Source organism: Wickerhamomyces anomalus (assembly GCF_001661255.1).
Source record: "Wickerhamomyces anomalus NRRL Y-366-8 unplaced genomic scaffold WICANscaffold_1, whole genome shotgun sequence".
NCBI lineage: Eukaryota > Fungi > Ascomycota > Saccharomycetes > Phaffomycetales > Wickerhamomycetaceae > Hansenula > Hansenula anomala.
Window position 1 is genome coordinate 1,236,456 of NW_017567110.1, and position 14,035 is coordinate 1,250,490.

General features: G+C 36.1%; 5 protein-coding genes across 5 annotated transcripts; 4 read left to right on the forward strand and 1 right to left on the reverse strand.

Moving 5' to 3' along the window:
* Positions 1–2,132: 2,132 nt before the first annotated feature.
* RIM4 (Rim4p) lies at positions 2,133–4,144 on the forward strand (the record flags this gene model as incomplete). The annotated part of the gene is made up of 2 exons (XM_019184353.1): positions 2,133–2,525; positions 2,585–4,144. The coding sequence occupies 2 exons, from the start codon at positions 2,133–2,135 to the stop codon at positions 4,142–4,144; spliced, it is 1,953 nt and encodes a 650-aa protein (XP_019041296.1).
* A 1,039-nt stretch (positions 4,145–5,183) lies between these two features.
* On the forward strand, positions 5,184–5,879 carry RRI1 (COP9 signalosome catalytic subunit RRI1; the record flags this gene model as incomplete). The annotated part of the gene is made up of 2 exons (XM_019182531.1): positions 5,184–5,673; positions 5,737–5,879. Coding segments are annotated over exons 1-2 (627 nt in total), but the record flags the coding sequence as incomplete, so codon positions are not given.
* A 3,387-nt stretch (positions 5,880–9,266) lies between these two features.
* UBP10 (ubiquitin-specific protease UBP10) lies at positions 9,267–10,748 on the forward strand (the record flags this gene model as incomplete). Its single annotated transcript, XM_019181050.1, has 1 exon — positions 9,267–10,748. One exon carries the CDS (start codon positions 9,267–9,269, stop codon positions 10,746–10,748), a length of 1,482 nt encoding a protein of 493 aa, XP_019041298.1.
* Positions 10,749–11,102: 354 nt separating this feature from the next.
* Positions 11,103–11,555, forward strand: MRPL19 (mitochondrial 54S ribosomal protein uL11m; the record flags this gene model as incomplete). Its single annotated transcript, XM_019184354.1, has 1 exon — positions 11,103–11,555. One exon carries the CDS (start codon positions 11,103–11,105, stop codon positions 11,553–11,555), a length of 453 nt encoding a protein of 150 aa, XP_019041299.1.
* Positions 11,556–11,815: 260 nt separating this feature from the next.
* NPR1 (serine/threonine protein kinase NPR1) lies at positions 11,816–13,726 on the reverse strand (the record flags this gene model as incomplete). The annotated part of the gene is made up of 2 exons (XM_019180657.1): positions 11,816–12,082; positions 12,275–13,726. Coding segments are annotated over 2 exons (1,719 nt in total), but the record flags the coding sequence as incomplete, so codon positions are not given.
* Positions 13,727–14,035: the final 309 nt, after the last annotated feature.

Here is a 14,035-nt window from a genome sequence, read left to right on the forward strand (position 1 = left end):
TATTAGTACTATGTTGTTAGTTAACCATAATAATCAAAACAACAAATCGAGACTCGAAAGTTGTACAGATCCAGACTGTCTATTTTGTTATTTTTAACCCTGAGATGAATGTATGAAATTAATGTTGAATAGGTTTATTTTGATCATTTGGAAATAACAGGACTACTTAAAGTTTTATAGCCAGAAAACCATGTCTTTTCACTGCAAGACGTCAGACAATGCAACTTTGTCTAACAACTTGTCGCTATTGATTCCTGTGGGACACTCTTCTTCGGCTTGTTGCAACAACATGCTCGAAAACAAGTTCATTGACGACTCTATTGAACTGTAAAACTGAACCAAACTTTGGAAACTTGCCAATCTTTTTTTTTTTTTTTTTGAATTTATGTTTCGGTTGTGCCCGCATCTAGAAGTTAAGATCCTTTTCTTTATCTCCTTGTCGGTTCTAACTTCTGAATAGCTGTTGGCTCTTTTAACTTCTTAGCACGATGTTTAAACAAAAGACGACTCCTTCGACAATGGATAACCACACAAAATTAGTCCAACCAGACATCAGATTGGAATTCTTTCCGTTGAATATTGTTCAATGCTGATGGTTTTGATTAAAGTTATGTAGACAACCAAAATTCATTTTAGATAGCAGGCAAATTCACCAATCCAAATCAACTCCATTTTTTGAGGTCAAATCTTCTATCTCAACAATTGTTACCCCTGACCACGGAGTATTTGAAGAGACAAATGTATAAAGCAATTGTAACATTATTAAATTTGAAGTTTTGAAGTGAGCTTCTGGGCGGCTGATGGGCCTTCACAAAGCCACTGCTTCTGTCACACAAAAATCTAGAGATCAAAAAAAATACCCAAAAAAAGAAAAACTCACATGCAGTAACAACAACTTATCAAAAACACCGGCTATGATTCTCGAAGACTTCAAACTTCAGCGAGCGACCATGAACTTCTAGCTTCAAGATTCAATCATTAAAAACATGATCTCGCCGAAAAGCGATCAAAAGGCCTTAAGTTGTAATGTAAGGCAACATTGGTGAAACTTAGAAGTTTGATGAACAAAACATTCAGTATTTTCTGGGCCCCATCAATGAAATGGATAAGACAAGTTACAACCACAGAAGCCAATGGAGCGCTTCATTCCCAAAAGCTAACAATATTCAACCTAACTTCACAATGCCTTCAGTCATAATCACACGGATCGAATACCCACTGGTAGCATGGATGTAGCTGGTGTTACCTTTCTATCACGAGCACGCGCTTTTGTCATCTGGTAATTTGAGTACATCCATCAGCTCAAAAGTTCTCAGCATTACCATAGCGACCAAACATCGAATCATCACTTGTAAAATCCCCAAGGCCAAAAATTCAAAATTATACAGCACATGATATACAGCACATGATATGCAGTCTTCAGCCATCTCAGTACGTAGCTGACTGTCACCCAATATTCCCCCTTCAAACTTCGAACAATTACACCAATAACAAACCTTTCCAACAAAGCGCTTTTGGTGCTGAAAAATATACCTTAATCGGCAAAATGGTAGCACTCTAATGGTGTTTTCATTTTTTAAATGTCTGCTGTCATTGTTTAACCGCCCTTATTGATCTTTAGACTTAGGACCCAGTCAAAACTTGGAAAAAAAAAAAAACTCTGTATACCACACCTTGAAAATCCGAATCATGGCCGATCCCACGTACATAATAATACACCAAAACCCAACACTTAATCGTGCTCTGTATCTTCTTTGGATCAAACCATATAACTTTAAAAGTTCTGTTAGACGCTGAGCAAAAAAGAAACACATCTCCTCCACAAAGCCAAATAATCATATAAAGCACACCAAACTCCTTCTTTTTGATCCATTTTCAAATAACTATCCTTCTTGTTTTTATAAACATCCAGTTAGTTTCATTTCATCTAGTTTTGATACATCGAGTGAGCTCCATCTATTCCATCCTCAATTATAAGTTAACTTTCAAAGCTACTGAATCAATTTCAATCCATTCTATCAAGGCAAAAACTCGGCGCTTAATCATATCAAAGCTCATATTCAAGCTGCATTCATCCATATACCAACCAAAACTAAGTTGTATATCATCCACACTGAGTTAAAGTTTCAACAATGGATACTAAAAGTACTATTTTGACAGTCATTGAAGATGCCGCTGAGCATGAATTCAAAAAGATGAACTTGGAACGCAATAACTATGATCCAAAAGTTACACAACTGTCACCCCCATCAATTTCCTCATCATCAGACGATTCTGAAATGGAAGATGACTCTGATTCTGATAATGAAAGTGCTCAATTGGAATTAGGTGCTGGTTCTGAGAATTGTGATCCTAATCAAACATTAGAAGCCGCTGAAGTCAACAATAAAGCTGGCGAGAACCCTGAATCAAATGAAAAAGATGAATTTCGTGGTAGACCATCTTCATGTGTTTTTGTTGCAAGTCTCGCTTCAAGTAAGACTGATGATGACTTATCCATTTCTGTCACCAAGCATTTTGAACAAGTAAGTAATCTTCAATGAAGATTTGAAATCAGTATAGCATACTAACATTAGTTATCTAGTGGGGTGAATTAGCTCTAGTCAAAGTTTTGCGTGATCCATCTAATAGGCCATATGCTTTTGTTCAATATACCACAGATGAGGATGCCAAAAAAGCTTTGAGAGGTGCTCAACATTCCATGTTGGATGGTAGATCAATTCGTTGTGAACCAGCAAAAGTCAACCGTACTTTGTACATTGCAACAGCAACAGGTATTGACCTCCCATTGAAAAATGTTAAAGAAGTCTTGGAAGTTTATGGTGAAGTTGAACAGATGGTAGGTAATAATGATTCACAATTTAGAAAGTCAAATTTGAACAAAGCATGGTTTTGCAAATTTGCATATAGGGATGATGCTATCAGAGCTTACGCTAATTTACGTCTAAGTCCTGATTGGATTGTTGAATGGGCTCAAAACATTGAATCACCAAGTGACTTAGCTGCCAAGGTTGAACCTGAAGTTGTTATTGATAAGTTTTCTGTTTTCGTTGGTCAATTGGATGCTCGTGTAACAAAAGAAAACCTCAATGAAAGATTTTCTAGACATGGAAAGATTGTTGATATAGTCTTGGTTATAAGAGCAGGCAATAATTTTGCATTCATCAAATTTGAAACTGAAAAGGCTGCTGCTGCCGCTGTTGAAAGAGAAAACCATGCTGTCTTTTTAGACAAAACCATGCACGTCCAATACCGTGAACTTCACCACAAGAAACCACACTTTGGTAACAACCAACCAAGATTAAACCTTGCTCCACCACCAGTTAACCTCCCAGTTAGAAGAGCAAGTACCGGGTCTTCTGTTTTTTCAAAGCAATTTGATCCAAGACAACAACAAATGGGTAAATTTGGTATGATTCCAAATCTGCATCCACCTTTTCAACCTGCACCAACTTCTTCAAAACATCTTGGTCCAAACAGTTTTGCCCTGAATCGCTCAGTTTCATTCAGTAATGACAACACCAATCTGAAATATCGTTATGGCCAAGTTATTGGTTATCCAACATCTGCATCTTATGAAAATGATAAGGCAAACACCATCAATACACCTTCAAAAGTCGGATCCCATGATAATTTCAACACGCCAAATGATAAGCATACTCCTGCATCTTCTCCAAGTAACCATACTGTCAATTCGTCACAAGGAGAAGCTAAATCAACTTACTCTTCAACTAATGTATCTGTTGGTGACCATCTCATTAACGATGATTTAACTGATCCAACAAGTGGTTATGGTACAACAAAATCAACACATTCCAATAGAAGAAACTATAGCAAAATGTATCAACAAAACCAACCTCTTCCATATTATTACTATGCATTACCAAAAGAAAACTATCTGTACGACCAGTCATCATATCTTGCATACTCATCTTACCCATACTACTATCCAGATGCATCACTGATTGATTTTCAACAATCATCTCTGAATTCAGCAGCTCATCCACCACCAACCCCATACTATATGTATTATGGTGTTCCACAAGCTCCAAATTTCCCGGATTCAAAAAATGCTCAAAATGCTGGTCAATTTGATCTTGTTCCTAGGGAGTCTGATGAAAGTGCTCCTGAATTAGATTACTGAGCTAGATCAAACCACACCCAATACCTTACTTTTTTTGTTCCGAGTGATGCTTGTTAATTTGATTGTTTTCAAAGATTTTGTGTCTTATTTTTATTATTTTGTTATTCAAGTTATTCAAAATTGGTATCCCCTTCTTCCCTTCTATTCCTTCTTTTTTTTTCTTTTGAAACACATCATCAAATTTCAAGTTATCAGTTATTCATGGTTGCTATTAATTTCAATTATCCATTTATTCTTTAATGATAGCTGGTCTTCAATTTTAAATTTTTTATTAGTATTTCAATTTCTCACCTGTTTGCGGTTTCATTTTCGTTCTCTCATTTTATATTACATATAAATGGATACAATGATATATTTGTTAAAATTAGCGTAGCAACAGTTAGTCGACTATGTGATTTTGTAGTCTCTGGTATGAGTTCATGAGCAGCCTACGGTGCCACGGTTGTGAATAATTTATGGAAAAAAACAATTTGATAAGGCAATAAGCTGGTAAGGCAATGAAACACATTCTAAGGAATGTGCTGGTGTTACTTTGGTTTCATTTTGCAGCAACGTTATTGTGTCTTGAGGCTTCAAAGCGTATCTCTGGACTGGAAACTCACTAAAATCATTTTGATGTAAAATTTAACACGCCCCTTTGCTGAAAAAAACCAAACAAGAGATTTTACGGTGAGTGCAACAGCTTTTGCATTTTGAGGGACAGTGCAACAAACCATTGTTTTTGAGAATTGGCACTGATCCAAGTGTAATACGATAATTAACAAAGCTACCTTATTACATTAGTTTCAATATCGACTAAAAGATGACGCTTGCATTGGAAAACCTCAACCCCAGAAAAGATGCATTTCTTATTCAAAATTTTGCCAAAATGAATCCAGAAGATCGTGAAGGCGAGAAAGAGCACAATCATTCACAACCGTTGGAAACAACTGAAGCAGACATCAACTCAATATTGAACCGCCCTTCAGGTGAGCGCTCTGAGCTATTTTATGATGACAGCTATATTCAGCAAATCAATTCAGAACTAGGTGTAACTAAACCATGGATGAAAGATCCTAATTATTTCCAACATGTTCATATTTCATCACTTGCGTTACTGAAAATGACAATCCATGCTCGTTCTGGCGGTTCAATTGAAATTATGGGTATGCTTACTGGTAGAATTGTTAAGAATGGTATTGTTGTGATGGATGTGTACCCATTACCAGTGGAAGGAACGGAGACAAGAGTCAATGCTCAAGCTGAAGGTTATGAGTTTATGGTTCAGTATCTTGATAGTTTGAAAAAATCTGGTAGATATGAAAACATTGTTGGTTGGTATCACTCTCATCCTGGATATGGGTGCTGGCTATCAGGTATAGACGTTGCTACTCAGTCTTTGAATCAACAATTTCAAGATCCATATTTGGCTATTGTTGTTGATCCTGAACGTACGATGGCAAATGGTAAAGTTGAAATTGGTGCATTTAGAACTTACACTGATGAATTTGTCAAGAGTAGTAAATTAGGTACAGCAAGCAATCCTGTAAGTCTGGGTACTTCGCCTTTTGCTGTGAAAAGAAATGCTGGGAAGAAATCAAGACCTGGAAAAGCTCAAGACATCCCAAGTGAGAAGATTCAAGATTTTGGGCTACATTCATCAAAATATTATTCCTTATCAGTGGAAATATTTAGAGGTCATATGGATCATTTGATTTTGAAAAACTTGTGGAACAAATTTTGGATAAGCAACCTACTTGGATCATCAGAAGACGCAAAAAAAAGTGATGCAGACGAATTAGAAGCGTTTATTAATGGTAAGCTTGATGCATACCAAAAGAGATTACAATTTTTGAAAACCTCAGAGTCAAAAGCTGTCAAATTGATGAAAACAAAAACCACTGATTTTATTAAAGGGGTTGCTCAATCAGTTCGTGGAAATGAAATTGATATGATCCAAGCCCAAAGACAAAGTTTGCTTTCAACACGAAAGGCTAGACTCAAACATTTCCAAAAATCAAATGAACCTAATGACAGCGAGGATAGTGATTCTGAGATGAATGATGATAGTGATGCAGATAGTCGTAATTTACAAGAAGATCTCGAAGATGAAGTACCTAGATATAATACTGGATCAGATGTTGACACAGGATTCAAGTTTTTAAGAGACTCAAGAAAAAACTTTACAGGATTATCAGTCGCCAGTCCCACCCAGCCCAACTTATTCAAACTAAGTCACCATCCAGGGGCTAGTGAATCTCATACCAAACTAGAAAATGATGATGATAAAAAGATTAGAACTTCTGCAGCAGAGGCTAGTCGAAACATGGTTGCTTTAAAGCTACAAGAGATTTTATTTTTGAATGAATGAATGGTTTATTTGTTTAGCTTACAGACCCAATTGTTAATTGTTGTAGTGATACTTGTGATTTATCAGAAGATCGATCACCACGGCCAATAGCCAATACAGAGGGTTCTTGAGGATTGATACTGGTGCATGGTATGGATTCATCACATAACTGTACAGTGTCTGGTTGGCATTCAATTCCCATCTCAGCATCTTTATACCATAATAAATCACCTCTATCAGTACCAATAACAAGACCCTGAGAGTTTGGCAACACATCCCCTTTCAATCTTTGGTTTCCACTTGAAAACCCATCAAGCTGACATATTTGCTTCAATCCCATTCTTATGTCTAATATATCAATTTTGTTCGAGTTTCTTGAAACCACATAAATATACTTCCCATTTGAAGATTCAAGTAATTGTGTTATACCATTTCCGGATCTCAAGGAAACACTTTGAAGTACTTCACCACTGGTATCAAATAACTGGATTTTATTTGAAAATGAACCTGTATAAAACCCATTAGCTGTTGAGAATTCATTGTCTGTCTTGGTTATACAGCTGGTTATTCCAGCTTTTGATTTAAACTCAAGAAGAGGATTTGCTCTATTAACATCGAAAATAGAAATGAGTTTATGACTGCCAGTGGCAAAGGTTGTAGAATCGAGAAATTCGAGACAGTGAAGTTTCAAGAACTTTTCAGTTTGCTCATTTTGTGTTTGGTATGTCATTAATGTTTGATTCACCCCATTTTCATCGGGTATTAAACTCATAAACCTCAACGGGACATCTGTAGTTGCAATCATACTAGCACAAAAGCCGTTATAAATTGAGGAGGTTGGATGGATTCTCGAACATATGATTGAACTTGGCCTGAATACTCTGAGAAATGGCACCAATTGTTCATCATCATCTTCCAGCAATGTTGGTGAAGTGATATAAAGCCTCAGTCCACAGTCTTCAGATGTTGTGACAAATGATCCACCATCGTTACACCATTGAATTGAATCACAGACGTTATACTGGTGTGCTCTATCTATTTTACCAAGTGTAGGATCTGATAACCTTGGGAAAGTGTAATCGGTGTTTTGATTCTTTTTCAACAACTCGTCATGAAGAGCATTCTCATTGATTATTGTTTCAGGAATTTGGCCATTAAATGTGTTTCTTGTAGATGCCAGTTTTTTCAGTATCATATATATCCTTCTTCAACACAGCATACTATGTAATTTGAACTTCTCCAAAGGCTTCAAGGAATCACCATTTTGTACATGTCGCGAAATCAATCTGGTGAAAAAAAAACATCATCGGTAAGAGCCACATCTGGTTTTTTCTTTTGCTCGCGATGGCTTCAGAAAAAAAAAGACAGAAAATTTTTGAAAGAAGTTTAGACTTTGAAACAGTTAAATTAAAGATCACATCCATCGGAACTTGGTCAACTGATTCAACTTTGATATCAGGACAATAACTACTACAAATCATTACCCATACCTTCTGTCAAAGTTTAGGCATAAACAGCACAAAAAACACGCTTTCCAAATTTTTAACGTCACCACAGAAACTAATCTGAAGAATTTGGATTTTTTTTTTTTAATTTTCCCTTTTTGAAGTTTACACATCCCATCAGACTGTTGAAGACAACATTATCAAGAAGAATAAGAAACTTGTGTTGAAAAATTTCTAATATTGCAAGAATAGTAACATAGTGGAAATATACTAGAATTGCACAACCATATATTCTCAAATGAGTACACCAGATATCATCAAAGAAAGCATAGCACCTTTAGTTCAAAGAATCCTCTCAGACCCACTACATTTCAAATCAGCAAAGCACCCCGATTTGGTAACACATACACCATCTTCATACGTCAAAATAGGTCAAAAATCTTCGAGAGACACTCACGGCTCTGCCACTGATAGAGAGTACTCACATTCAAGCTCAACAGTTCAAGAGCAAGAAAAAACACAAAAAGAGATGGCAAAAACGCGTCCACTTTCTTTGGCTCAAGCAATTGCAGGGTACACAGGCAAAAGATTGTTAGATGACTCAACAATAAACAAGAAAGAAAAAAAATTAAGAAAGCTTGACCAAAAGAATAAGCTAGTGAATTCATTCAATGATGAAGATTTGGGAGAAGACTTGGAAACTGTGTCACCTGAAAGCGGAAGTGAAGAAATCGAAGAGGAAGTTCAAGCTAGCGCGAGTGGTGTTGATGGCGAAGAAGAAGAAGAAGAGGAAAGCTCGTCCGATTCAAATAACACACCAGAAAACACCGAAGATCAAACGTTCCAACAGGAGTCAAGCTCTTCAGATGATGATACAAACTATACTGATGCTGAAGGTTCGGACCACTTTGTTTCTGAGACTCCACGTAATATAATAAGCACAAAGGTTTACAAAAAGTATCAACAACCAGCAAAGAGTTCAAGTGAAGATGCCGATGACAGTGATACATCAAAAAATGAATCTGAAGACGGTGAATCAGTGCTAAATAGCCGAATTGCTGAAGTCGGCGATGATGAAGATGAAGAGGATGATGATTACGTTGATGCTACCGCCCAAAGCGATGAAGACGAAGATGATGAAGAAGAAGAAGACGAAGAATCTGAGAAAGATGAAGAGGCTAGTGATGATGTCTCCTCTTCTCAAGAAGACGATACTGCTGCCATCAAGAGAGACTTATTGGCTGAAAAAGCTGAGGCTGCTGCAACTACTGGAACAAATACTCCACCAACTTCCCCAGAATCAGAATCAGAAGATAGCGATGACGCCAAAATTAAAGGTTTATCAGGAATGGATGTTACTGATTTTTATGGTATCGAAGAATCTCCAGCTGATAGAGGTTCAAACGGCTCTAAAAGACTTGTTAAGAATTGGGGTGCTCAGTTCAGTACTCAAAAACCACTAGGTCTTTTGAATCATGGTGTTACTTGTTACACAAATGCTGCTGTTCAAGCTATGATTCATATTCCTGCGGTTCAACATTATTTGGTTGATGTTTTACAAGGAAAATATAAAGATACAATCAATCCAAGATCAGTCTCTCAAGTTTTAGCTGAAACTTCAGCAAGAATGTGGGGACTTGAAAAGATAGCTCATAAGAAAGGTGGTCCAAAATTTATCAACCCAAAGAAATTGATTGGAAGATTAGACGATATCAATTGTATGATGTCGGAATGGCAACAAGAAGATTCTCATGAATATTTTATGTCTCTATTATCAAGATTACAAGAAGATAGTACACCTAAAGGTCACAAATTGAATGAAAGTATCATCTATGATATATTTGGTGGTTCATTGGACCAATTGGTCACTTGCAAAAATTGTGGTCATGTTTCTAAAACACAACAAGAATTTTATGATCTTTCTTTACATTTAGGAACTTCAAGAAAGAATAGTCAAACTGAACCAATTGATAAAGAAGAACTTTCAGCAATTCAACAACAACAATCTTTAGATGAAGCTGAATCAAAACATAGATTTTCCATCAATAAATCAATAAGAGACTTCTTTTCACCAGAATTGATCAAAACAGATAGATCTGATAAGAGTGGTTATGTTTGTGAAAAATGTAAGAAAAGAACAAATGCCATCAAAAGAAGTACTATTGATAGAGCCCCTGAAACATTGGCTGTTCATTTGAAAAGATTTAGATTTAATGGTAACTCTTCATCAAAAGTTAAACAAGGAGTTTCATATCCACTGATTTTAGATTTGTCACAATATACTACAAGACATGAACCTGTTTTGTATCAATTGATATCTGTTGTTGTTCATGAAGGTAGATCTGTTTCTTCAGGTCATTATGTTTCTCATTGTCGTCAACCAGATGGTGTTTGGGCAACTTATGATGATGAATATATCAATATTATCCCTGAAAAACAAGCACTCCGTGATCCATCTGCTTATTATTTGATTTATACTAGATTGACTCATAAAGATGTCAAACAGGGTTCAGACGTTGTTAAGAAAGCTACAAATATGAAACCAACACCAGTTCCATCTTCAAAAGCTCCAACTCCTAAATCCAGTCAACCACCAAAAAGCTTGTCACCAACCACCAAAAAGATGAAATCGTTACGTGCCGGTATAATAACGCCAAGTGTGCCAGATCCATCTTTAGTTCAAAAATCTCCACAAGCTCCAACCTCCAGAAAACAAAAATTCAAGGGTTTAAAACCAACCAATAATTTGGGTAATCTTGGAGGTAAACAGCAAAAAAGATATGCAAAAGATAGTTCAGGAAATGCTTCTAAAAGATTTAGAAAGTATTAGCATTAGTTTCAAGTCATGATTTGTTTTTCTTGTTTTTTGTTTTTTCCTCTGCATCTACGTTTACCGTTACTCATTCATTAACATTTTCATTGCATGTGACTTTCAAAGTTCAATACAACATTACAATTAATAACTAATAAGAGTTTCACTGTAGTTTGCAAAATTATTCTACTCGATGGCGGCGGAAATTCCCGAAACTAAAAAGTACGGGTAAAAAATTGGGTTCGCGAATTCTTCAAAATGGTAATTACAACACTTTTCCAAAGGATGAAAAAAAAAATCGAAAGAACCACCATTGAAAACAGTTGATAAGATCAGGTTCTTTAAGCTTTTGATCCAACTAAATCATCCCAAATGTCAGCTCGTGGTGGTGCAGTAAAGAATATTTTTGTTAAACTTATTGTCAATGCCGGTCAAGCTGCCCCAACCCCTCCAGTTGGTCCAGCATTAGGTTCCAAAGGTGTTAAAGCTATTGATTTTTGTAAAGAATTTAATGCAAGAACAGCATCATATGCCCCAGGTGTTCCTATTCCAGTTGCTTTGACTATTAAACCAGATAGAAGTTTCCAATTTGAATTGAAATCTCCTCCTACTGGTTATTTATTATTCAAAGCTGCTGGTATTGAAAAAGGTGCTGCAGAAGTTGGTCCAGGTAAACCATTTGCTGGTGAAATTTCTTTGAAACATGTTTATGAAATTGCAAAGATCAAAAAATCCGATGAACGTCATAAAGATTTAGCTTTAGAAGGTATAGTTAAATCCGTTATATCGACTGCTAAAAGTATGGGGATCAATGTTGTGATATAAGAAGGGTGTGATGATTGTGTAAATAGTAAGAGAAAAATAAAGCATTTGTTTTCATGAATATATGACCATTTAGATAAACAGATTACTAGTACAACAATTAAAGTGAAAATCAATCATTTTGTTTAAGCTTTCTGCTAAACACTCTATAAAACTATGCATAAAACGTATTTTGGGGGTAATTAAAAGTAATATCAAAAAAGTAAAGTAAAAAAAAAGAAGTGAAAAAAGGATATTGGTATTGTCTGTATCTAACGACGGTTCTTCTTCTTCTCTAAAGAAGCAATATGTGCTTCAGATTGATCAACTTGTGTATGTTCATGATTCTTTGCCTTGTGATAAATATGGTTTGAGATTCCTGAGCCATCAATATGTTCTTCAACAGTACAAGTTGCGACATTCTTTAACCAAGGATCAGCCATAACTTCATCAATACTAGCTCTACAAGCTGGGGCCAAATCAACCATTCTACCAATGACAGATCTTGCTTGGGCTGGTAATGCTTGTAATAATCTGGAATCACCAACTAACTGTGATGTATGAGCTTCACCTTGATCAGGTTTTTGAGCATTAGCTTCTTCATAAGATGGAGCTGGTGTGGTTGGAGTAGAACCTTCGGTTGGTGGTTGTGGAGTTGTAGCTCCATTTGAGGAGTTATGAGATAATGTTGAATTTCTTGAAGAGTCATGTGAAGATGATGATTCTGTAGCTTCAGGCTTAACAGTCTCCACTTCAGATAACGGTTTGGAAAAAGCTTTTGACAAGTTCGATAAACCACTTGATTTTTCAATTGGTTTAACTTCAACTGGCTTTGGAGATGGGACTCTTGTTAACAAAGCACTTAATGAATCAGAATCTCTACCCGAACAAAATAATTTAAAACTATTATCAGCAAGTTTTGGAACTTTCCAAGGAAATTTCTTCAAAACCATACAACAATAAATCATAGCAGCTGACCAAATATCAACTGGTCTTGGATCATATTTGGAAAACACCAGTGTTTCGGGTGATAAATAAGGATCCGAACCAACAATACCTGAAGCTTCAATCAAAGTTTTGCTAAAAGGATATGAAAACACAACAGCAGAACCAAAATCAATAAGTTTCACAATTCCTTGGCTATTGATGACACAATTATCTAATTTTAAATCTCTATGCGCAAGACCCATGTGGTGTAGGTATTCAATACCAGTTAATATTTGTTTAAAACAGCAATCAATTTCATGAGCAGACATTTTATTAGACATGACAATTGCAAATAAATCATAATCACAATATTCCATAACTTGTAAGATTCTATCATTTTCATAAGCAATTTCCACAGTTTCAATAATGTTTGGATGTCTTAAAGTTGAGCCAATACAGTATTCACCTGTAATTTTTTTAGCATACTCTCTTCTTGTCTCTGTTGCAGTCCTTTGTCTAAATTCTTTCACTGCAAATACTTTTTGATCTGATAATCTTTTAACTAATTTAACAGACCCACCAGCACCAGCACCAAGATTTTCACCAAATTTACCATATCTTTTAGAAAATGGTAAAGTTTGAGGAGTTGTATATGCAGAAACATTATTGCTATAAGAGGAACTCATACTTCCTGAACGATCTCTTGAAAGTGAACTGCTACCCATTGAGAAATTACTTGCTATTGGTGACATTGCAAAACTTGAACCATTTGTCTTTGGGGATGAGCCTGATTTTTTGAAAAACCTCTTTAAATCAACCATGGAACTATGTCTTGATCTTGAATAAGACTCAACACTTGAAGAACTTGACGGAGATCCAGTAACAATCTCTATAGGAGGTGGAGCATGACCATTTGCAGGTGAGTTTTGAGAAGAATAGTTGTTGTTATAGAAAGAGCCTAGATCCATTTGTGAATTCTTTCTTGATCTTGAAAACATCCCACTTGAATGTGAAGTTGACATCGATCTAGATTGAGAATTTGCAGCATGAGCCGCTGCAATCTTCTGCTTTGAAATGACAAATCTTGGTTCAATATCTGAGGTGGAAACTTTTGGTGATGTGATATTTATCGATTCAATCATGGATATATTTGAAGGTAATCCATTATGTCTTGGGACAGAGGATGGATTAGTATGGATGCTAGTATCTTGATTACCACTATTTGGTACCGAGTACGGTATGCTTGAAGAATAAGAATGACTGTTGCTGTATGAGCTTGTGTAAAACCCTCCAGACTGTGATGGTTGTCTATGTATTGATGCCTGTAATGGTGCTCTAATTGGAGGCGCTCTAGAATAACTTGATGGATTGATAGAAATGGGGCTTCTTTGGTTATAACTCGACTCATGGCTATAGTCGTCAGTGGGTGTATCATCTGTATAGGTTGGAACTTCGACACCTTCTATGGATACAGCGTTGGTCAGCTCGTTATCATCGGAATGGTTGCTTGAGTCAATCTTGAGATTTGAATGTTTTTTATCTTCATTTTGCTTTTGCAAAAGTCGAGTCAAGGATGA